The sequence below is a fragment of the Brachypodium distachyon genome, chromosome 4 (genome assembly GCF_000005505.3).
Source record: "Brachypodium distachyon strain Bd21 chromosome 4, Brachypodium_distachyon_v3.0, whole genome shotgun sequence".
NCBI lineage: Eukaryota > Viridiplantae > Streptophyta > Magnoliopsida > Poales > Poaceae > Brachypodium > Brachypodium distachyon.
Genome location: NC_016134.3, coordinates 47,823,835 through 47,846,691, shown reverse-complemented (window position 1 = coordinate 47,846,691; position 22,857 = coordinate 47,823,835). Strand labels below are relative to the sequence as shown.

The window sequence follows — 22,857 nt, the reverse complement described above, 5'->3', positions numbered from 1 at the left end:
AATATGAGGACCGAAGTTATCTTAAAAATTTGGTTCACCGAAAATTCGGTTTGGTTTTCGGTTCGGAACCAAACTAACCGAACATTGTGTTTATGGCAAAAAGAAAATGAAAAAAAATTTAGTTCAATCTTCTACTTACAACAGAAAATAGATTTAAGTTACACGCAAAAAATAAACACATAATCTTATGTGACACAGACACACGTAATGAGTAAATATCATCTAGCATGCAATGAAAACATTAAATTTTAAAGATGCAGCAATGAACTTCGGTTCTTCAGACTTTTTTGGTTTGCCAAGAGACCGAATTAACCGAACAAACTTCGGTTCTTTGAGTTTGCTGACCGAAGTTTTAAGCGGTTCTTCGGTTTCGGTCCAATCGGCTTCGGTTTCCGGTTCTTCGATGATCGGTTTCGGTTTCTCGGTTTTTATGCACACCCCTACACGCCAGAACCACTATATACTTAACCATTTCGGGCATTGTTCTTGCTTCACACACTTCTGGAGGCGGAAAATGAAACAAAATTTTAAACCTAAACTAGCAAATGCTATCGCAATGTATTCCTTTTTCTTTCCGCATAAATGTTCAAAACTTAAAATAAAATTTGATTAGGTTGCTAAGCTCCTGTTCGGATTAGTTCTGATTCGCCTCGCCGCGGTCAGTCCCAACCCTACTTCATGCTCTGGTACATGTCGTCGATGATAGTCTGAAGAAAAATGGCACCGGGGTCAGATGGACAATACTGCAAATTACCTTGGATGCAAAATATACGTAATGATGGATTGCAGGTGTGAATTGTGCCTGATAATATTTGAGGAGTTGTGGTCGCTTCTTCTTGTAGGTCGGGGTGATGAGGTCACGCTCCAAGTCAAACAGGACCGGCTCCAGATGAACAGTTCTAATCATCTCAAAGCCTTTCAGCTGTTGCAGCAAGATCAAGAGAAGCATGATGTATCAGATATTTCTGCCCAGGTCACCACATGTAGAATTGTTATAGAAACTTTCGGTATGTTTCACTTGTCCCGGTTTATTGCTTACCTTCTTCTCTTTACCAGTTTTGGATAGTTCTTCCAAGATGAACTCTTTCGCCTTAGGATGTCCGCATATCGAGGCAAAATCTCCTGTTACCCCGTTCGACTCCGCCCATCGTTCGAGACCTTGCTTGTTGGGGTTGATCACAGCAACCAGGCATGATTCGAAGCTGTTTCCATACACCCAGATCTGAAGAAATTCGTCAAAGTCAGTACAAATATTTTGGATATACTCTGCAAGACACTGGCGTCAGGAGTAAATGAGTGCATGAAGGTCATTGCCCGACTGTACCGAATCAACATTGGGAGCTTGACCAAATATGTTCTCTAGATTTTCAACCGCGACGTATTCTCCTTGGGAGAGCTTGAAGATGTTCTTCTTGCGGTCGATGATCTTCATGCTTCCATCAGGCTGCCACTCACCAATGTCTCCTACAGGAAGATGTGAAAATGAGCACAACAAAGAAGAAGAATTTTTCTCGCAAAAAAGAAGAAGAAGAAGAATTCAGAGAGGCGGAGATGTCAAAGAATCTTATGATTGCAAGTTAAATTGTCTGTTTTTCTGATGGCATCACTTATCAGTGAAAGATGTCTGTGAATATTTGGTTTCCTCTTGCCTTCTTGACTGATGGTGACATCATACCTGTGTGGAACCAGCCATCGACCAAGACTTCCTTGGTGAGGTCCTCTCGCTTGTAGTACCCTGAGAATAAGGTGTCCCCTCTGATGCAGATCTCCCCACGAGGCGATTCTTCTGATAATGCATCATACCCCATCTCAGGAACGGACTCTAGGCGTGCTTCAACGTAGGGGACTGGAGGACCCACAGTTCCAAGCATGGACATGTTGTTTGGCAAGGAAACAAAGGACCCCGCACATGTCTCAGTGAGACCTATAAAGAAGAAAACAAGCAACCGCCATTAGGATACTCAGATACCTTGTTAAAATACTGAAGATTTTTGGTTTTCTGAATTCAGGACTATTAAGATCATAAATATGGCTCGATAAGCATACCATAGCCTTGAAGAACATGGGAGCATGTAACCACACGCAAGAACTCCTCGACATGATTAGACAGGGGAGCTGCACCAGATAGAATTATTCGGACTCTGCCACCAAGTCCTCGTTTCACCTAGATGGTTGCATTAGAAGATTAAAATTGAACGCAAACATCAGACAGTTAAGTTGGAGCTGAAATTATTGTTGTTGTTTTTTATCATTTCGGTGTACCTTGGTGAAGACTAGTCTGTCAAAAATAGCAGCAGCATCTTCATGCTTGGTTCCTTTTATCATGTTCCCTTGTTTGCTATAGAACCATTTATAAGTTCAGAATAAAAGATTAAGGGTCTGATCACAGCGTCAGAGAAGAAACATGATTGATCAGTTCCTAGAAAAATCTTACTATTTGTAAGCAACATTGAATAATGTCTTCTTCATGAAACCACCAGTTGAAACTTTATCTTGCAATCCTGAATCACACAATCAATGTAACATTGTCATCTGCCTCAATGTTAGAATAATATTAACGTACATATTACGTTTGGATTGCTCAGTTAAGATTCTTTAAGTTGAATGCAGTACCTCCATAGATTCTGTCTAGTACACGTGGAACAGCGCAGAATAATGTTGGCTTGAGTTCTCCAATATCTTCAACCAAAAGTTTGACATCCTGAAGCAGAATGCTTATTGATCAAAATGTGCTGCTTTGAGATGAAGAAAGCAAAAGAATTTAACCGTCTGTTTCTTTCATCCTTACTCCACGCCAAAATCCAATTGAGGCACCGTGGTGAATGAACACCTCCTCGATCACGCGGTCAAATATATGGGCGAGCGGAAGATAAGAAATGTAAACATCATTCTCACGAATCTGTTACAATGAGATCAGTTTCAGAAAAATGAAAGATATCTCAAAGGTACAGAAATGTGCAGTAAAATAGGGATAGCTTTACCTGTTCATTTGAATTGCTAAGGAACTCATCTACTGCTGAAACAATGGTAATTATGCTCTTATTGGAGATTAAAACACCCTTAGGATCACCAGTTGTTCCACTGGTGTACATTATCGTGCATATGTCATCTTTTTCCTTTGGAGGAAGTTCATACTTGTCTTCATTCCCATCTCCCTGCAGGTGTGGCAGATAAAAGTTAGCTCACAAGGATGTCAATTAAAGTGTACATACAGATGAGGCATAAAAGAGCGCATTCAATGTACCAGCAGTATTGTTTTAGGGAAACAGCTGTCTCAGAAAGGGAGAGCTTACCTTAAGAACAAACTCAGTCCATGAGTAGATGTACAAACCGTTCTGCTCAACCTTTTCCTTCTGATCAGGACTGACCTTACCAAAGCTCACGATTGCTTACAACAAAATGATACCAGATCAACAAAATATATACACACAACACTGGCTTAATAACAGGCATAACTCATCTTGAACTCACTCTTCAAAAATTTGGTCGCATTTGGTAATGTCTTGAGTACCTGAAACAGTACCCCACAATTGTTGTAAGACTCAGACACAAGGTAGATCACATGAACCATGGAAGCTCAGGACATGTGATTTTCTTTATGAAGTTACCAATTTCAACATGCACTGTCTAGATTATTCTAACAGATCAACTAACAGATTGCCATGTCATATATTTAAATCTCCTTGGGTTATTAGAGAAACAACCTGATGATTAGAAATTTACAACGAGATTTATTAGTGGGAAATGTAAAAATCCAGGATATTCTACGGGAGACAAAGTCATTTTAGTGTAGCTCGGTGCTTAGAAAGATATTTTTAAAAACGAAGCACCAAGATAGCTACATGCATGGTGAATCTTATAACTATATGCTTTCTAGCAGGGATAACTTGTAAATAAACTAGCTGGTGTTCCAGTGAGGAATGTACCTCTCCAATCTTCTTCTCCTCCACAAAAGCAATTTCTACCTCTGCATGGCATAATATAAATTCTATAGCCCCAGCACCTACAAAATTAAATGATGGGAGACATCAGCATACCCTTGTTGACAAGTAGCAAGAAACCAAAATTCTAACATGTGAATGGCGCTCATAGTGTCTCTGCAAATTAACAAGACAATTCCAGAATACCACGTCATCATGTGTTTGTGGTGCCCAGTGAAACCAAAAAATATCTTACCAAGTGTGTCATACAATGGAACACAGTAAATGCCATGGGCATTGCAGGCCTGAAAAGTTAAGCACAGAACAACATACTGTCAAAGTTCTGATCTGATAAACAAAAGATGTAGCATTTTTAATAATACATGATTAGGATGTTTTCCACATTTTCTTCTTCAGAGGATCAAAACAGTATTACTGAAAACTGTCTGTTTTTTTCTCTTTTTGTGTTTGCATAGAACAGAGAAATTTGGTGTAGGATTTGTGGCTAAAAGAGGGGTCATTCTTTTGGACAATTTAAGAAGCTGGGGTACACAAATTGGAATAAACATTTTGTAACACTGTCGATGAACATGGCGATGTAGGCGGAGTGGTAATACGGTAATATCATTGTTTCTAATTTGTTCCACGCACCATCTTTAACCTATACAGCGATCGTATACATGGCATACCTGCATACTGACAACCCACTCAGGGCAATTGCCTCCGTAGATGCCACATCGTCCTCCCTGCAGATGATCAAGGAGAAACCAATTGGCACGTAGTTTCTGAACAATAATAAAGACTAATGACACATGATAATTCGAAATGGAGCCTAGAACCGTTCCCGACTCCCCAGTGTTATTCTAAAAACAAAGGATCAGGACAGGTGTGCAAGATCACTGAACAAGCATCAAACGCCCACACCAGCAACCACCACGTACCTTGCTGACGCCGCAGCTCCGAATTGAAGCCCCCACCTTGAGCACAGAGTCATATACTTCCTTGTAAGTCACCCATATGTACTTACCGGCCTGATATGAAATTAAAACAGTTGAAGGAGATGGAAACATATGGATCCCAGTTTGAGGAAAGTGAGAGGCATGGACTAACCTTGCCGTCCATGATTTCGCGGCGGCCCAACATCGGGTTACCGGGGTACTTTTCCACAGATAAGCTGTACACATGCACACAAGCATATCAGTAACAAGGAAATCGTAAAGACATATCTTTAGAGATAATTACATCGATTTCATATAGGAATTGGATAGGATTTTTAGCATCCAGTATGAATTCCGTTGTCTGATATGGTTTGGCTTTCTCTAGGGGATTCAGATGTAAACTGAACATAAGGTTGGTTATTGACAGTTATGAAATAGGTAAAAATCATGTCAGCATTATGTGTTTTTTAGCTATTCGGGTTGCCTTTCTGTACTGTTTACTGGTAAAGCTGCTCCTTTTTGTTTATACTCTGCTTCAGTATAAACATGCATGATTTTTCTATATATTTTTTCTGGAATCTATCTACGCAAAGTATGTAAAGCATCAGGTTTATTTATGCAAATCTGTAAGCTCCAGTCGGATTTAATAAATCTCAACGGGCAATGTTGCACTCTTCTCTTTTCTAGCTTATAGCAATATAAAGTGCAAACAAACAAAAAAAAACCGGTCAATATTGCTTTTAACTCATCCGCATGTTTTAACCCAAGAAGAAATTGGAAATTCAGCACGGGATTATTGGATCCTATAATTACCACGTGCAGCAACAATTGGTCGCATAGACAGCCGTTTCGGCAAACCATTTCCTGGCCGCGTTCAATTGCAGGATTTGTTGGAAGGATTCAGCGATTGTTTACGTGTGCGCGGAAATCAATCTGGAAAACCCGATCACTCGCGTTCGGGAAAGAATCCAAACAGCGGAACTAGGCAAAGGCGCACGTACCGGAATATGTCCCAGCAGGAGTCGAGCCCTGGCACGACGGGCGGCGAGGCGGCGCCGCCCCCGGCCGCGCAGCGGTAGGCGGGCCCGACGGACGGCGCCCCGGCGGTCCCGTCCTCCGCCGCCGCCGCCGCCGCCCGGCCTTCCTCCACCTGCACCAGGTACTTCTTCATCGCGGAATCCGCCATCGATCTCCGATCTCGTAGTACGCGGCGCGTGCTTTGCTCGGAATTCGTGCGGCGGAAGAAGAAGAAGAAGAAAGCTGTTGGGCAGCCAGCGGAATAACTCCTGTGACAATAAATACGGGGAAATACAGCTTGGGCCGCTGTACGGTAGTACACTGCACGTAACACAAAAAAAAAAATGGGTCCAATTTGGCCACCGGGAACCGCTTTCTTGAACGTTGACACGTATAGTAGCAAGCACCGCCTTCCTTGTCGGACTTTATTTTCGTTCAGTTTTGGCGTAACTTGGGCAGCCGTATGTCAGCCGGTCAGAAATGGCTACTGGCTTCGATGTGTCGTGAACTCTTTCTTCCTTTCGGTCGAATTAACGAGGTCATGCTGTAAAATTTAATGATCCGTTACTGTTATGACATGATGAAATCAGGTGAAAAACTTTTACTACTACTGTACTAACTTTGTTGGAAGAAAGAGCAAGTGCATGCGATGCAAAATATGCAACAGGGAGTCACGAATTGGTACTTAGTGATCACTGTTCCACGTGCTACTAATCCACAAGCATCGCTCCTAATTGCACTTTGCATGCACTTGTTTGCGTGCATGCATTTTTTTTTATAACGAACTCCTTCTTTGTGGTGGAAAATGTTTTGCCCCAGGAATGCATATCTGGCCCAGCCTTTTCTTTAGAACAATCCAGCCCAGCCTGAGCTCAATATGATGCAGTAGAATGCATCTCGAAATTTGAGCCCATTGTTCAGATAAGTGTTCTCCCGTCGGCGGGCAGCTTAGCCACGCATAAAATAGGCCCATCCACACTTTGATAGCTCCTGTATCGGCCCACTTGACTGGACTCCTGCAATTGCATTGCAGCCCCACTCGTCCTCCGAAGATCGAAGACACGCCCTTACAACTAACCCTCATGTTTCGCTCAAAAAAAAAAAGACAGAACTACCTCACGTACGACAGTCCATGTACGATTTGTGTATGATGAAAGGAATCAGTGGTGATTAGGAATGGAGAAATTATGATCAACGTTTGATGTGCATTGTAGTAAGAAAATCGTACTGCTTTCGTCGTACGTCAAGCAGTGCTCAAAAAAAAAAAACTAACCCCCATGTCTCCTAAAAAAACATCCGACATGTCCCACAAATGCTAACTTTCATAGAAAAAACATTCAGTTGTTTTCTCAAAACTAGGATTCTCTTCAACTTTGCTCCGGATCAAGTATATATACACTGTGTAAATCCAAATTAAGTGGCTTTAGTGAATTAATCAGTCGCAAAGTAATACGTGTATATATACTGGGAAAAGTGACAGACAACTAGTGTAGTTATGTATGACCTTTCTTGCATGAGTGGGTGAGAAGGGGAGGAGAGAGTGGATCTTTTAAAATGTCAGTTTGCTTGATTGCATGGTTCTCAAAATATGGGTTTTAAAAATGTCGAGTTTGTTATGCACTACCTTTTTAAGTGGGTGTGGGTGGCAACAAATATTTGCAACAAAGTCAGCTCGATGACAATAATATGCACAGTGTCACACCATCGTGGCGTATCCACGGCCTCTCTCTATATCAGCAACGTATACATTCTCGAACATTTTGTCAGCACATTATCAACGTGAATTATTAATAATCTACACTCGGAAGCTAACTTTGGACGTACGATATAACGATGCATGTACTCTCTTGCTTGACAGGCATTGTTGTACTATTAATCTAAAAATGTACGGAGTACTATGTACTTTCACCTTGAAAAAAGGAAAAAAATGTACTCTGTACAACTACAAACTTAATTTAATGTCACGAGCCTAACTGTAATCTTTTCAGATCAATTAATCCGTGTGCATCTTGACTAATAAGGCGAGCAGGTGTGAATGATTGGAGGTTAATTGTCTCCGCTGATGTGTGCGTTACCATGCATCTTTTGCAATTGGATCGAGGTTAATTATATATATAACCAGTTAATTTGTTGGTCATATTTCTCCTTCGGTTCATACTTTATTGGTTCCTCTTTTTTTGTCAACCTTTCTTGTCAAGGTTAATCGTCGACCCCATTATTAGATGGCCTTTCGATCAGGGCTTCATCATCTACAATGTTCGTGAGCGTCGATCAGGTTTTGTAATTGGTAATGTATGTACGGTGGATTATGCTAATCCTAATTTACTGGTTGTAATTACATGCCCGCCCGGGTCACCTTTTGTTTTTTCTACTGTTTATCTCATCAACTTATTTTGCCTGTTTTCTCAAAGATTATTATGAAATAAGTCGAGTACAACACAATTTAATTACCAACCACAAATGGAGCATAAATGTCAATTTAGGCCGCATTTTCTATTTCTAAGCATGTTCGGTTTAGCGAGAACCATGAATATATACATTCTTCCTCTGTTTCAGAGTACTCAACCTTTTGCCCTTTTGCAACCTTACTGAAAAGGTTAAAGTTTCTCTAATGCATGTCTTCCAGCTTATCTGCCAGCTCTGGTAGATGCTGAAACCTCAAAGCTAGCATATATACTCGATCGTCCATATGATTAAGGTGAAGGGCACTAAGTGTACGTGTTCCTCGTGATGGCTACGGGTGAACCAATGGAGGACACAGAATGTCGGCAAGTTTAGTGACCTTTCATCTCCCTCGAGTACTTACTTAAGTCACTGGAAGAATGCCTGCCTTCACTTTATCACTTTATTAATTAACTATCGTTAAACGTAAACTACTCTGAAAGCTCCCTTCCATCGTCCCTGTCAAAAGCTATGTAGCCACTCGAAAAGTTGGATGTGGATCGTCTAATTATTATTTTATCTTTTAGAAAATATGAGTATCATGTAGCTATCGTTTTTACTATTTCTTAAACGACTGAGAAATAACTATTTTTTAGTCAATGATAACAACCTTTTGATTCAATTACTGAGATTCATGTAATATTAATGTAGGTGTCCGATGGATAAGAAAATCTTGATTGGATGGCTACAATTGTTGACTTAGAAATAACTATCTCTTAGACGAGTCCCTTTAGTTATTTGTTTTTTTTCGCTGGAACCTTTTAGTTTACTTAAGGTGTGAACATGCATATAGCATATACTCCACTCTACAATACTATACACTCCCCTTTAATTATTAGAGTGATCGATGTATGGCCACTTTAGAGATTAGGCAGCATAAAGGAACCTTCTGCATATATCTCTTCAACAATTTCCTTGAATTAAAAGCAAGATTGGGATTTGAGAAATGTGGAATAGTTGCTCAAGGTGATAGTATTAGTTTACTTTAACGTTCCAATGAAGTGGGTGGTTGGGTGTGCATGTGATCGATCGAGTGTACCCAACATCCGTAATTAAGTAATTACCAGTACCACACACTTTGACTCTTGCAGCAGTAGGGATATATATATAGTTATATTGCTAGCGGGAGGTGTCTCGGTCCAGGTACTATATATGCATATATGGGTTTTGAAACGCAGCTAGCCAGCGAAGACTTCATGCATGGACGATTGCCATATTCTCACCGATAAATAAGAGACCAAAGAACTTTTCGTTTCATTACAATAATTAATACTTCCTCAGTTACATAATTCCTGTTTCAAATTTGTTCAAAATTGGATGTATCTATTTCTAAAAAATGTCTTGATACATGTAATATTCGACAAGAATTATGGAACAGAGGGAGCATATAGTACGTTTGAAAGGAAGAATATATCTTTTGGTTGAATCTTTCTGCAAAGAGAATCCAGAAAACATGAGTACAACTTTTAGTTAACTAGATGCTCGTCCTGAACAACGCGCGTGTTGCAAAGCAGAGGGCTCGCAGGATTATTCATATTGCCTGCATGTACATTAATATATACAGATAAAATTGAGTTCACTAAACGTACGATTACGAATGCAATGGCAAGGTAATCAATGTTGAACTTTAACTAGGACTACGAATGCAATAGATTAGCAACATGCATGTGTAGCAAATGTATCATTCTAGCTAGCTAGCTACTCCGGTGCAATATTAAGTGTCTCAAAGTTGTTCAATATGAATGTATCTGTTCTTAAAACGCATCTAGATACATGCAATATTTCAACACTTAATATGGAACGAGGAGTACTTCTTTCATATTGAGATTACCATGCACGCATGAATCTGAGGTCTAGAAATGATCGACGTGCACCAACATGTTCATGTGCTAAACAAAGCAAGGAAGCTTTATCGTGGCCCAAGAAAGGCAACGACGACTGCTATACTAGCTACTACTACAGCCATGCATGCATGCTAGCTGCATGGAGGGTGACTACACCTGCTCTAGCTTTACTTAACCGTGTCGACCGACCTTTTTCTTCTTCCTTTTTCTTGCTTAATTTGACTAGAGGTCAAAGTGTTCTCACTCACCAAAACCTGAGTGCAGCAATGTACGTGTCCTGGACAGGTTCAACTCAAAGTCCAACGGAGTTGGTGAGTAGTTAACTATTCTTATCAAGCTAGCTAGTACGCGCATATGCCTGCCTGACTGCATGTGCCAGTACTGCTGCAAGAAGTTTGGTTCATCTTGTGCTATAAATATCCAGGCCCTATCAAGCTTAGCTCAAGGCAACAAACACACTCCCATAGTTCATTGCTCACTTAAACCAGCTGCAGGGATCGATTCCATTGATTAGTAGATACAATTAAGGTCGACGATATATACATGGCTGGTGCAAGTGCAAGAAGCGGCGGCGGCGGCCCGTGCTTGGTCCTGCTGCTCGTGGTGATCACGGCGGTCCTCGCCGGCGGGTCGTCGGCGCAGCAGCTGTCGACGGGGTTCTACGCCTACACGTGCCCGGGCGCCATGGACGCCGTGAAGAGCGTGATGGAGGCCGCCATCGCCGGGGAGCCCCGCATCGGCGCCTCCATCCTCCGCCTCTTCTTCCACGACTGCTTCGTCCAAGTACTTAACTCATAATAAATAATTGATCCTTAATTCTTGCACTGGTCTGTGATCGAATCAATGAATCAATGTTCTTAATCGATTAGGGTTGTGACGGGTCGCTGCTGCTAGACGACGCGCCGGGCTTCCAGGGGGAGAAGACGGCGACGCCCAACAACGGTTCGGTGCGCGGGTTCGAGGTGGTGGACGCCGCTAAGGCCGCCGTCGAGGCGCTCTGCCCCGCCATCGTCTCCTGCGCCGACGTGCTCGCCCTCGCCGCCAGGGACAGCGTCGTCATCGTAGGCACTTTAACCTTTGCTACACTCCGTTCCCAAACTCCCTCCATTCCATAATTCTCGTTGAAATAAGACAAGGAACGAAGGTAGTATAAGAAGTCATATAGCTAATTCTGTGGTTAATTTATAGAAAAATCTACTGAGATCTACAATATCAAATGAATGTAGTGACATGTTTAATAAAACTAATTTGAAGTTCTCGATGATTGTAGACTTTTCTAGGAATTCGGTCAAACTTGAATAAGTTTGAGTTAAGAAAAAACTAGGTAGTATGTACTTTGCATGCATTAATTGCAACTCCATGCTGAAACTAATTAACGACGATGGATGACCTGACATGTGTGATGTGTGTATGTGTGTGTAGCTGGGTGGTCCGAGCTGGGAGGTGAAGGTCGGACGGCGGGACTCGACGACGGCGAGCTTTGCCGGCGCCAACAACAACATCCCGCCGCCGGCGTCCGGCCTCGCCAACCTCACGGCGCTCTTCGCCCAACAAGGGCTCTCCCAGAAGGACATGGTCGCCCTCTCCGGTACGTACTACAGTAAAATGTATTTATTTATTTATTTATTCATTGACATATCATTAAATGGTAACCCTAAGTCCCTAATTAATTAAAGAAGAAGCACAAAGTACTCCAGCACACATGATTAGTTAATTATGCTTGATCTCGATCGATCTGGTGTGATAAAGAACTGTACAGAAAGGAAAGGGAAAAGGCTAGGGCCGGGAATGGAATCGATTCCTCATTCTAGGGGGAAAAGAAGACCATTTTCACACTCTCTGCTAGCTTCTCCGGGCAGCTTTGGCTGAGAAATCTAGACTACCTGGAGTAGCTAACTAAGCTGTGGCTGCCGTACTAGCGAAGTTTTGACTTGAAAGCCTAACTAGATTAGCATGATTAGTTCATTTACTGACTGCTGACGAGTCTAGCATGCATAATTGGACCGGTAACTACTCCCAGAATGTGTCGTTATTCTCTGCCGACTAATCAAGAAATTGACCTACCCTATCTGGGCAACTTTTTCTTCCTCGAAGAAAAATGGCACCAAGTTGGTAGAGCTAGCTAGCTACGGCCAGCTTGCATGCATGGCTGTCGGTGTAGGTTCGTAGGTGGACAAAGTTACTCCCTCCGATGGTCGAAATATTACATGTATCTAAACGTTTTATAGTCATAGATACATTAATATTTGGGCAAATTTGAGACAATCAAAATATGGTTGGGAGGGATCGAGCAGTAGTTCTTCCATGCACATGTTAAACCTGACGCCGAGCAACATGCTATTTTCAATGACATGTTGCTGGCTTTTATTAGTTTGAAAGATATGATTTGGACAAATACAATCTAAAAGCATGCATAAAGCTAATCGGCATTGATCCGCGGATAAACCCACTTGATTAATTGCAAGCTAATCACGACCACACATGCATGCATATATACGATTCCTTTTGCTCTCTGTTCCATGTGACTTGACTCAATGCCTTTCTTTCTTTCTTCCCATTTTAGCTAATTAAAGTGCCTAAAGATTCATTTATTCTCACGAAGGAAATGAAGGGTCCTAGTGACCTGACAAATGTAACAAAAATGAGGACATTTTAAGTCCATCGTTTTTAACACTCTCACGGAAATTAATTTATTTCCTCATCAAATTGTACATCATATATACAGGATCTCACACCATAGGCCAAGCACGCTGCACAAACTTCCGAGCCCACATCTACAACGACACCAACATCGACAGCGGCTTCGCAGGGGGCCGTCGATCGGGCTGCCCCTCCACCTCCGGCTCCGGCGACAACAACCTAGCGCCGCTTGATCTCCAGACCCCGACCACCTTCGAGAACAACTACTACAAGAACCTTGTCGGCAAAAAAGGGCTCCTGCATTCTGACCAGGAGCTCTTCAATGGCGGCACCACCGACCCACAAGTACAGTCCTACGTCAGCAGCCAGAGCACCTTCTTCGCGGACTTTGTGACGGGCATGATCAAGATGGGCGACATCTCGCCGTTGACGGGGAACAATGGACAGATCAGGAAGAACTGCAGGAGGACAAATTAACTGAATTATATATGTAAAGTGATGATGCATACCGTGTGTGTGTGTCGAGTGATTTGTGTGTTCTGGTGAGAACTTGCGGTCACGTCTCGCATTTTTTTTGCTTCCACAATTGTCAAATTAATATGTATTCATTGTATCGATCCTTATGTCCCTACATCGAATAATTGGACAACATACACGTTGTAGTTTGTCCCGTGCATTGAAGTTCTTCCTTTTACATCAAATCTAACCGCATATTATTAATTCATCATCACGAGAGTTACACCGAATCCAAAGTTAGCATCAACGTGTAATCGCCTTTCCTTACGATATATGCCACGCGGCCCCTGAAGCGGGCTGTTGCATACATACGTACATGGGCTGCGGCCCACCAGCAGAAATGTCCTTTCTGGTATCAGCATTGCTAGCCCGCTTGGTCTTTACGTTGTTGCATCCGTACGCGCGCCACGGCCCATCAGGGCCCATACGGTCCAGGTCGGTCCGGTCCGTCTTGGGCTCCCGGTTCCGCGGGAGCCTCGATCAGTCTTTGGTTCTACGAGTACGAGGACGCTGTCTCGACCGGTTTCCTTTTCCGACACCGAATCACTACCAGTTTCTTACACAATAATTACAGGAATCGACTTCGTGTGGTCTTGTTCGTTCGTCTCTTTCTGTTGATCGAGGTAAAACCACGACAAAAATTTAGAAACGGAGGAGTACCTAACAATCAAAAGCAATGGAGGTGGACGGGGACCTGGTGTTCTACAGCGTGATAGCGGCGGTGCTGCTGGCGGGCGTCGTCGTCTACGTCTGCTTCTTCTACGACAGCCCCGAGGACGAGGCGGCGGCGATGGCGCTCAGGATCGTCGACCACGCCACGCTCCCACGGCGGCAGCGGCGACATGGCCAGGATCAAGAGTCGCTGGATTGCACGGTGTGCATGGGGAAGATGGAGGAGGAGGGCGAGGCCTGCTGCGTGCTGCCGGCGTGTGGCCACGAGTTCCACAGGGATTGCATGGCCAAGTGGATCCAGACCAGCAGGAGGATTACCTGCCCTGTTTGCAGGACCTTTGTCTGGCATCCAGACCCCGTCGTCGCCAGCATGGTCTAGCTAGCTAGGGCTTCATTGAACTGTCGGATTTTGTAAATCAATTATATTCACCGATCGAGTATGATGTAATTCCATCACTAATGTCTACATGCATATTATTGGGCCGAGCAAAAGAAATTAAATGCTGACATCCAAATTGGACGTACGGCGGGTGAAGAAATCTTAATTGGGCTACCGTCCGTCCAAATTGGACAGACCGGGAGTATCTATTAATTTCTTAGTCGACCCAAAAATTTTACTTCTCAGTTGACGATCAGAACCGTTTGATTAAGATTATTTTCATCGATCGTTTATGCTTACACAAATCTATCTCAGTGCTGATTGGATCGGACAGTTGTTAGCATCAATTTCGAAGTAATTATTTCTCGGTCTTCTTAAAAATAGCAACCACTAGCGGCTAGCTCTCTTGCATGCAACAGCTCTATATTGGGGCCAATCGAAGAAGATATGTTGTATGTATATTCAGATATACTTCCGCATGCATGGCAATTGCGTGCAACAGCTCTTATTGCCACCAAATTTCGCTTAGCTAAATGAAAATGTAAATTTGTCAAGAAACACCGCCTTAATTAAACTCTGAAAAAGATGGTTCTAGACAAAATTTACTCATTTATCATCATCGCGAGATATGCCAAAACATTTTGGCTTTGGAGTGCTGCCTGCAATTCCTACCATTTTGTGACGTACGGGAGAGAATTAATCTTGCAGGAACTTCGAAGTAGTTTCACGGGAACAGATCAGTTAATTCCAGTTAGCAGCATTTAGTAGGCTAGCTTTTTTGTTATGGTGGCCGATGAGAAGTGGGCGCGAGCGCGACGACGACGACGACTCATGCATGCATGCACATGCATATATAGCTGCATGCAGAGTGGTCAAAGTCACTGTACTAGCTACCCTTTACTTAACCGTACGTATTACTGTCAGACGTCTGTGGACAAGTTTGACTTGCTTTGACTGGAGGCCAAACGTGTTCTCACTCGCACAACAAAACCTGAATTAAGCAGCAGCTCTCACCGTGCATGCATGCATGCTTACGTGTCCTCTGAGTCAACTCCAAGTCCAACCGAGTCGTACTAGTACATGGCAACACTGACTCCGAATCAACTCTGAGTCCAACCGAGCAGTAGAGTATATATGGCAACACTGACAGGCAATCTAATGTCTCTACTAGTAGTGCACTCTTATCAGCAGCAGCACAATTATTAATTAAGCTCGTGCCCGCGGCCGTGCTATAAATACCTGAGGCCTGCGCAAAGCTTATGTTAGCTCAAGCCTCAAGCAAATTAAGCACAAACGGCTTCAGTCTCACTGCCCGAACATATAGTAACAGCTAGCTAGCTAGTAATTCGATCATGGCTTCGGGCATGAATATTATCAATGCTAATGCCCTGTGCGTCCTGGTCTTGGTCGCCATGGCCGCCGGCTCGTGGGCGCAGCAGCAGCTGTCGACGGGGTTCTACTCGGCGTCGTGCCCGGGCGCGCAGGCCGCCGTGAGGTCCGCCGTGGAGTCCGCCATTGGCAAGGAGACCCGCATCGGCGCCTCCATCCTCCAGCTCTTCTTCCACGACTGCTTCGTCCAGGGCTGCGACGGGTCGCTGCTGCTGGACGACACGGCGGGGTTCCAGGGGGAGAAGACGGCGGCGCCCAACAATGGCTCCGTGCGTGGCTTCGAGGTGGTGGACGACGCCAAGGCCGCCGTCGAGAGGATCTGCCCCGGCGTCGTCTCGTGCGCCGACGTGCTCGCCCTCGCCGCCAGGGACAGCGTCGTCCTCGTAAGCTCTAGCTAGCTAGCCCCTGTTTTAACCTTTACTACTTTCCGTTGCATATATGCATGCATGATGAAATGCATGTAGTATTAGCGATTTCTCTTATCAATCCCTTGCCTTCTTCTTGTACATAAACTTTTTGACTTCTTTATAAGAAAATGTGGTGCCGGCTAGCTTTTGCCCGACGTAATAACTTTTACTACTTTCCGTTCGATATATATATGCATGCATGATGAAATGCATGTATATATTAACGATTTTAAATCCCTTGCCTTCTTCTTGTACATAAACTTTTGGTTTCTTTATTAGAAAAATGTGGTACACGCTGGCTGGCTCCCGCCGTAGTTTCCTTCCAAAAAAAAATGTATTAACGATGATTAAGGGTGCAAATTAAAAGGTTAGCGTTAGGGTATCCCTCCAATCCTTCTTAGTTTTAAAATAGACTAGTTTTCGAAAAATGATGTGGTTTTAAAATTTTGGTTCTAAGTAGGGTGGAAGGATAGCCTTAATTAGGGTACCCGTTTGCACCTCTTACGCGGCCATGTGTGTTGTAGCTGCGGGTCCGAGCTGGGAGGTGAAGCTGGGGCGGCGGGACTCAACGACGGCGAGCTTCGCCGGCGCCAACGCCAACATGCCGGCGGCGACGTCGGGGCTCAGAGAACTCACCGACCTGTTCGCCAACCAGGGGCTCTCTCAGAAGGACATGGTCGCGCTCTCCGGTAAGTTGCATGTTGGAACTCAGGCCTAAACTTCTCTCACGCAAGCAACAACAGCAAGCTAATTGATTTCCGGCGAGACGCGCACGTACAAGCTAGCTAGCAAAATCAATCAAGCCAGCACTCACGCCAAGCCACACACGAAGATCAATTGATGGCCACAGGCACGTATCGTGCCTGTTTTTTCTCTTTTTCTATTTTCTGGGATTAGGATAACAAGGCACCGTATGCCCGTACTTATACACGGCCAGAGGCCAGTCCGACTCAACATCTAACAGCCTAACTGAATACGACTAGGAGACCAACTCGTTGATTCCCCTGTACAACTCCTAAACCGACTAGAACTAGGTATGAACCAGAAATAAACCTATTCGAATTTGACCTTATGCTTACATTCTCCCCCTAAGATCAAAACGAACTTCTACTTGATAACGTCGACGCCGATCTTCTTCCTCATCTCCTGAAACTTCAGTCTTCCGAGGGACTTCGTCAATATGTCGGCCAGTTGTTCATCTGTACTGATATAATCAACATCAAGCTTGCCTTCTTCCACGCATCCTCGTATGTAATGAAACCGGGTGTCGATATGTTTACTTCTATCATGAAACACCGGATTCTTACACAGAGATATAGTGGACTTGTTGTCGATCTTCAACTCAAACTTTTCTGGTTCTCGGTTTAGTAGATCAGCAAGCAATCGCTCTAGCCACACTCCCTGGCATGCTGCGGTAGCTGCTGCAATGTATTCAGCTTCACACGAGGATAGAGCCACAACCTTCTGCTTCTGTGACATCCAGCTCACAATATTTCCACCTAGGAAAAACGCCATGCCCGAAGTACTTTTACGGTCATCAACGTCGCCGGCCATATCACTGTCACTGTACCCGACTAGTTGTGTCTTTTCCTCTTTCTTCTTTGAGTAAACACACCCATAATTCAGGGTTCCTTTGATGTACCGCAAAATCATCTTCACCGCTGCAAAGTGTTCCGTTGTGGGGTTCTCCATGAATCGACTAACGATCCCAACCGAGTATGCCAAATCTGGCCTTGTATTCACCAAGTATCTCAGACTTCCCACAATACTTCTATATTCGGTACTTTCAACAGGATCTGCTTCGCTGTGTTTGCTCAATTTATGCCTTGCTTCCATCGGTGCTGAGGTAGCATTGCAGTCTTCCATGCCGCACTTCTCAAGGATTTTCCTCGCATAAGCTTCTTGACACAAAGTTATTGAGTCTCCTCGCTGACATACTTCTATCCCGAGGTAGTAGCTCAATAAACCAAGGTCACTCATCTTGAAAAGATCTAGCATCTGCTTCTTAAATCTTGCAATCTCCCTCTCATCTGCACCCGTGATCAACAGATCATCAACATATACTCCAACTAGGAGCCGTTCCTTCCCATCACCTCGTTTGTACATAGCATGCTCCAATGGACTCTTCTCAAATCCGAGGGACACCAGTGTAGCATCCAGCTTGGTGTTCCATGCCCTCGGTGCTTGCCGTAGCCCATACAATGCCTTGTGCAGTCGCAACACCTTATGTTCCGCCCCCCCTTCGACGAAACCTGGAGGTTGTTGTACATATACTTCTTCTTGTAGGTCACCGTTCAAGAATGCTGATTTCACATCCATATGATGCAGCTTCCAGGATTCTTGAGCGGCCAAAGCAATCAACAACCGTACCGATTCCATCCTTGCGACTGGAGCGAACACTTCCTCAAAATCAACGCCTTGTTGCTGCACATAGCCCTTTGCTACCAAGCGTGCTTTGTGCTTTACCACATTGCCATTGGAGTCTTTCTTCACTTTGAATACCCACTTGAGGCCTATGGGTTTATGCCCTGCAGGGAGATCAACCAAGCTCCATGTCTTGTTATCTTGGATTGATCCCATCTCCTCCTCCATTGCCTTGCGCCAACTTTCTTCCTCGCTAGCTTCTTCAAACGAGGTTGGTTCTTCGGTACTTAACAAGCACCTTTCCTTCGCTGTGCGCTTCATCTTGACCGTCTTCGTCTTGCGGATCATCTTCTTTGGAGAAGAGTACAACTCCGATAGAGGTCGAAGTCGTTCGGGCGTAGGTCGTCGTCGAGTCCGTGACCGAGTCTGCACCGGCGATCGTACCATCGTCGATGCCCTTTGAGAGGTTGCTGCCGCGGTAGAAGTTTCAGCGTCTCCGCCGGCTGCTGCATCCTCCCCTTCACTCGCTCCTGCCGTTTCTCGCGTCGTGGCAGACGCAGATCTTCCTGCCGCGATTTCTGCCGTGGCAGAATTTTCTGCCGCGGATCCTGCCGCGGGAGGGATTCCTGCCGCTGTTCCTGCCGCGGATCCTGCCGTGGCAGAGGATGAGGCCGGTGCTCTACTGAAGCTGAACACCGGTGTAGCGCCGTGGCCCGGCGGCGTTCCTGGTGGATCTTCGCCACCTGCGTCATGGTCGTGGCCTTCTCCACGGTTATGACCTGCATGCTCAGGGACAGGGTAAGATACAACAAACATATCATCCGAATTTTGTTGATTCTCTTCTTTGTTTGAGGACCAATCCCATGCCCTCTCTTCTTCAAAGACGACGTCGCGTGCCACGTGAACTTTTCTTGTTCGTGGATCGTACACACGATAAGCCTTCGAGTGTCCCTTCAAGCCTGCTTCATAACCCATCAAGATCATCGGCTTACTCCGATCTTCCAGCTTTCCCACATGTCCAGAAACATTCTTCACATGTGCCATGCACCCAAAAGTACGAAGGTGATCGATCGAAGGTTTTCTTCCACACCAAGCTTCATAGGGTGTCATGCCAATTACACTTTTCGTCGGTGCACGGTTTAGCAAGTATACCGCTGTAGTCACCGCTTCTCCCCAAAACCTCCCCGGCAAGCCTTTGCTCTTCATCATGCTTCGAGCCATTGCTACCACGGTTTGGTTTCTTCTTTCAACAACACCGTTTTGCTGCGGTGTGTATGGGGCTGTCAGAAAACGCTTGATGCCATGTTCCTCACAATATGCAGCAAACTCATGTGAGATGAATTCTCCTCCTCGGTCAGTCCGGAAAGCCTTCAACTTTGCCTCTGCTTCTACTTCAGCAGCAATCTTGATCTTCTTGAATGCTTGAAACGCTTGAGCTTTCGTTTTAAGTAGCACAACCCACATGTATCGACTGTAGTCATCTACCACGAGTAGAAAATAGCGATTGCCGGCTGGGGTTGCAGGTGAAACTGGGCCACACAGATCACCGTGAAACAAATCTAGTACCTTCTCTGCCCGGTACTTTGCTTCTCTGGGAAACGGCGCTCGCCGTTGCTTCCCTACTAGGCATCCATCGCACACTTGTTCAACATGATCCACCGTCGGCATCCCAACCACCATGTCCTTCTGGCCGAGTTGTCGAAGTGAGTGAAAATTCAAGTGCCCATAGCGAGCGTGCCACCTCCATGCTGGATCATCAAGACCAGCTAGCAAACAGATCGGCTCTGTTCTGTCTAGGTCAAGAATATACAAGCGATTCTTTGCCCTCTTGACCTTCATCAGTAGCTTGCGTTGTCGGTCGTAGCCCCACAGGTACCCATCCTCTAACACGATTTTACATCCCCTTTCCTCGAGTTGACCAAGACTGATTATATTGCTTTTCAGCTTGGGGATATAATATACGTCGGTTAGTACCTTGTGATCGCCAAATCTTGTCTCGAAAAGAACTGTGCCTCGCCCTTGTATTGCCACCGTGGAACCATCTCCAAAACGCACCGAGCCACCCACGGCTAGGTTAAGCTCTGCGAATTGGGTTTTGTCGCCAGTCATGTGATTGCTAGCGCCCGTGTCAAGGTACCACACATTGCCCGCCTTCACTCTTGCTTTATCATGTAGGTAGACTTTCTTTTCAACAAGGGTTACGGACTCAGACTTCTCCTCGATGACTTCCTCTTGACCTTCTTCCATCAGCTCGCACATCTCTACCATCAGTAGCGCCGGATCATCATCTTCTTCCCTGGCCATATATGCTTTCTCTTTCTGTGGCTTTCGGCACTCTGACTTGAAGTGCCCGTATATTCCACAGTTGTGGCACCTAACCTTCTTGCGATCAAACTTTTTCTTGGGGGCCGCACCTTTCTCCTCGGTACCTTGAGGAGCTTTCTTTGCTTGTGCTCGACCTCCTCCTTTAGCTTGATCTCTTCTTCCACTGGACGATGACGAATCGCCAGTTTTCCTTGCGGCCATAGCAGACCACTGCGCACGGGTCATCATCAGATGCTCGTCATCTTTGCCGTCTCCAAACACCATCCGGAGTCGTTCATCGTGCGCCTTGTAGCGCCCCACCAAGTCCTCCACCGTGAGGGTTTTCAGATCGACACACTGCTCGATTGAGGTTACGATCTGGATATACTTTGGTGATGCCGCGCGTAGGAACCGCCTAACCACGGAGATCTCGGAGAGTGTCTCGCCTAGGTCGCGGATCCCGTTAACGAGCGTCCTTACACGCGCTGCGAACGCGTCAACCGCCTCGTCTTCTCCCATCTTCAAACTCTCATAATTCTTCAGCAAGGTTTGAAGGTTTGCCTCCCGGACACGCTCGTGTCCTTGATGTAGGGTCTTGATCGTATCCCATGCATCCTTCGCAGATTTCTTTCCCTTCAGGTGTTGTAGCACATCGTTCGGCACAGCCGCATGGATGGCCGCCAACGCCAGGCGATCAATGCGATAGTTCGCCGCTCCTTTGGCGTACGTGTTGCCGCCAGGGTCGACTGCGTCCCAGATCTCTTGAGATTCCATAGCCACCTCCATCTTCATTGCCCACATGCTGTAGTCGCTGCGATCGAGCCTTGGAAACGTCGCCGGTGCTGAGTTCCTTCCAGCCGCGGCTCCCGACGTCCCCGCATCCGTCGGCATAGCTCCCGTGTACTAGGGACCGTTTTGCCGGATTAACCTTGGCTCTGATACCAAATGTTGGAACTCAGGCCTAAACTTCTCTCACGCAAGCAACAACAGCAAGCTAATTGATTTCCGGCGAGACGCGCACGTACAAGCTAGCTAGCAAAATCAATCAAGCCAGCACTCACGCCAAGCCACACACGAAGATCAATTGATGGCCACAGGCACGTATCGTGCCTGTTTTTTCTCTTTTTCTATTTTCTGGGATTAGGATAACAAGGCACCGTATGCCCGTACTTATACACGGCCAGAGGCCAGTCCGACTCAACATCTAACAGCCTAACTGAATACGACTAGGAGACCAACTCGTTGATTCCCCTGTACAACTCCTAAACCGACTAGAACTAGGTATGAACCAGAAATAAACCTATTCGAATTTGACCTTATGCTTACATTGCATGCCTAAATATGTCTACATGTATCCCTATGCACAAATAACCTGTCAAAACATTCATATATATTATAACAAGGAAATCCTTCACATGAACGAAGCATTACACATGTTCACAAATGTTTCAACTAAAATTTATAAGGATATTTTGAGTTCACCATCTTTGAATAACTTCCGTTTCCATGGCCACATGTATACACAGGATCACACACACTAGGCCAGGCGCGCTGCGTGAACTTCGACATCGACAGCGGCTTCGCAGGGACCCATCGATCGAGCTGCTCCTCCAACTCCGTCTCCGGCGACGGCAACAGCCTTGCACCGCTCGACCTCCAAACCCCCCTCGTCTTCGAGAACAACTACTACAAGAACCTCGTCGACAGAAAGGGGCTCCTCCACTCCGACCAAGAGCTCTTCAACGGCGGGGTCACCGACCAGCAGGTCCGGTCCTATGTCGACAACCAAAGCGTCTTCTTCGCGGACTTCCTGGCGGGCATGATCAAGTTGGGAGATATCTCGCCGTTGACGGGCACCAATGGACAGATCAGGAAGAACTGCAGGAGGATTAACTAAGTTAGTTATTAAGCAGAGGTCGTGCCACATGTGTGTGTCTAGCTAGATATAGATTGCCGCATGCATGTATTGGTGTGTTGCATCTCGTTTTTCGCCTCCGGAAACCGCAAAACTAATCTGTACCCGTG

At 45.2% G+C, this 22,857-nt stretch overlaps 4 protein-coding genes across 4 annotated transcripts; 3 read left to right on the top strand and 1 right to left on the bottom strand.

Annotated features, from left to right (window-relative positions):
• Positions 1 to 205: 205 nt before the first annotated feature.
• LOC100830679 (long chain acyl-CoA synthetase 4) lies at positions 206 to 6,044 on the bottom strand. Its single transcript, XM_003578982.4, has 19 exons — positions 5,860 to 6,044; positions 5,031 to 5,094; positions 4,862 to 4,951; positions 4,610 to 4,666; positions 4,177 to 4,225; positions 3,927 to 4,003; positions 3,472 to 3,511; positions 3,294 to 3,388; positions 2,982 to 3,155; positions 2,789 to 2,899; positions 2,614 to 2,701; positions 2,435 to 2,501; positions 2,263 to 2,338; positions 2,047 to 2,164; positions 1,676 to 1,924; positions 1,325 to 1,464; positions 1,040 to 1,222; positions 803 to 922; positions 206 to 707 (listed from the first exon to the last, which is right to left on the bottom strand). Exons 1-19 carry the CDS (start codon positions 6,042 to 6,044, stop codon positions 672 to 674), a joined length of 2,019 nt encoding a protein of 672 aa, XP_003579030.1. The 3' UTR covers positions 206 to 671.
• A 4,506-nt stretch (positions 6,045 to 10,550) lies between these two features.
• LOC100841879 (peroxidase 4) lies at positions 10,551 to 13,477 on the top strand. The gene is made up of 4 exons (XM_003577093.4): positions 10,551 to 10,944; positions 11,031 to 11,222; positions 11,584 to 11,749; positions 12,887 to 13,477. The coding sequence occupies exons 1-4, from the start codon at positions 10,705 to 10,707 to the stop codon at positions 13,276 to 13,278; spliced, it is 990 nt and encodes a 329-aa protein (XP_003577141.1). The 5' UTR covers positions 10,551 to 10,704; the 3' UTR covers positions 13,279 to 13,477.
• A 516-nt stretch (positions 13,478 to 13,993) lies between these two features.
• Positions 13,994 to 14,368, top strand: LOC104585215 (RING-H2 finger protein ATL3). The gene has a single exon (XM_010241252.1). The coding sequence runs from the start codon at positions 13,994 to 13,996 to the stop codon at positions 14,366 to 14,368; it is 375 nt and encodes a 124-aa protein (XP_010239554.1).
• A 1,352-nt stretch (positions 14,369 to 15,720) lies between these two features.
• LOC100830371 (peroxidase 4) lies at positions 15,721 to 22,831 on the top strand. Its single transcript, XM_003578981.3, has 3 exons — positions 15,721 to 16,144; positions 16,689 to 16,853; positions 22,359 to 22,831. The coding sequence occupies exons 1-3, from the start codon at positions 15,721 to 15,723 to the stop codon at positions 22,727 to 22,729; spliced, it is 960 nt and encodes a 319-aa protein (XP_003579029.2). The 3' UTR covers positions 22,730 to 22,831.
• The last annotated feature ends 26 nt before the right edge of the window (positions 22,832 to 22,857 follow it).

Excerpts from the sequence above, each read along its gene's own strand:
- LOC100830679 (XM_003578982.4), bottom strand. The coding sequence starts at position 6,044 with ATGGCGGATTCCGCGATGAAGAAGTACCTGGTGCAGGTGGAGGAAGGC. Across the intron at positions 2,702-2,788 it reads CAATTGGATTTTGGCGTGGA|GATGTCAAACTTTTGGTTGA; the intron begins GTAAGGATGAAA and ends ATTCTGCTTCAG. Across the intron at positions 1,465-1,675 it reads CGATGGCTGGTTCCACACAG|GAGACATTGGTGAGTGGCAG; the intron begins GTATGATGTCAC and ends ATCTTCCTGTAG.
- LOC100841879 (XM_003577093.4), top strand. The coding sequence starts at position 10,705 with ATGGCTGGTGCAAGTGCAAGAAGCGGCGGCGGCGGCCCGTGCTTGGTC. Across the intron at positions 10,945-11,030 it reads TCCACGACTGCTTCGTCCAA|GGTTGTGACGGGTCGCTGCT; the intron begins GTACTTAACTCA and ends TTAATCGATTAG. Across the intron at positions 11,223-11,583 it reads CCAGGGACAGCGTCGTCATC|CTGGGTGGTCCGAGCTGGGA; the intron begins GTAGGCACTTTA and ends ATGTGTGTGTAG.
- LOC104585215 (XM_010241252.1), top strand. The coding sequence starts at position 13,994 with ATGGAGGTGGACGGGGACCTGGTGTTCTACAGCGTGATAGCGGCGGTG.
- LOC100830371 (XM_003578981.3), top strand. The coding sequence starts at position 15,721 with ATGGCTTCGGGCATGAATATTATCAATGCTAATGCCCTGTGCGTCCTG. Across the intron at positions 16,145-16,688 it reads GGACAGCGTCGTCCTCGTAA|CTGCGGGTCCGAGCTGGGAG; the intron begins GCTCTAGCTAGC and ends TGTGTGTTGTAG. Across the intron at positions 16,854-22,358 it reads GGACATGGTCGCGCTCTCCG|GATCACACACACTAGGCCAG; the intron begins GTAAGTTGCATG and ends ATGTATACACAG.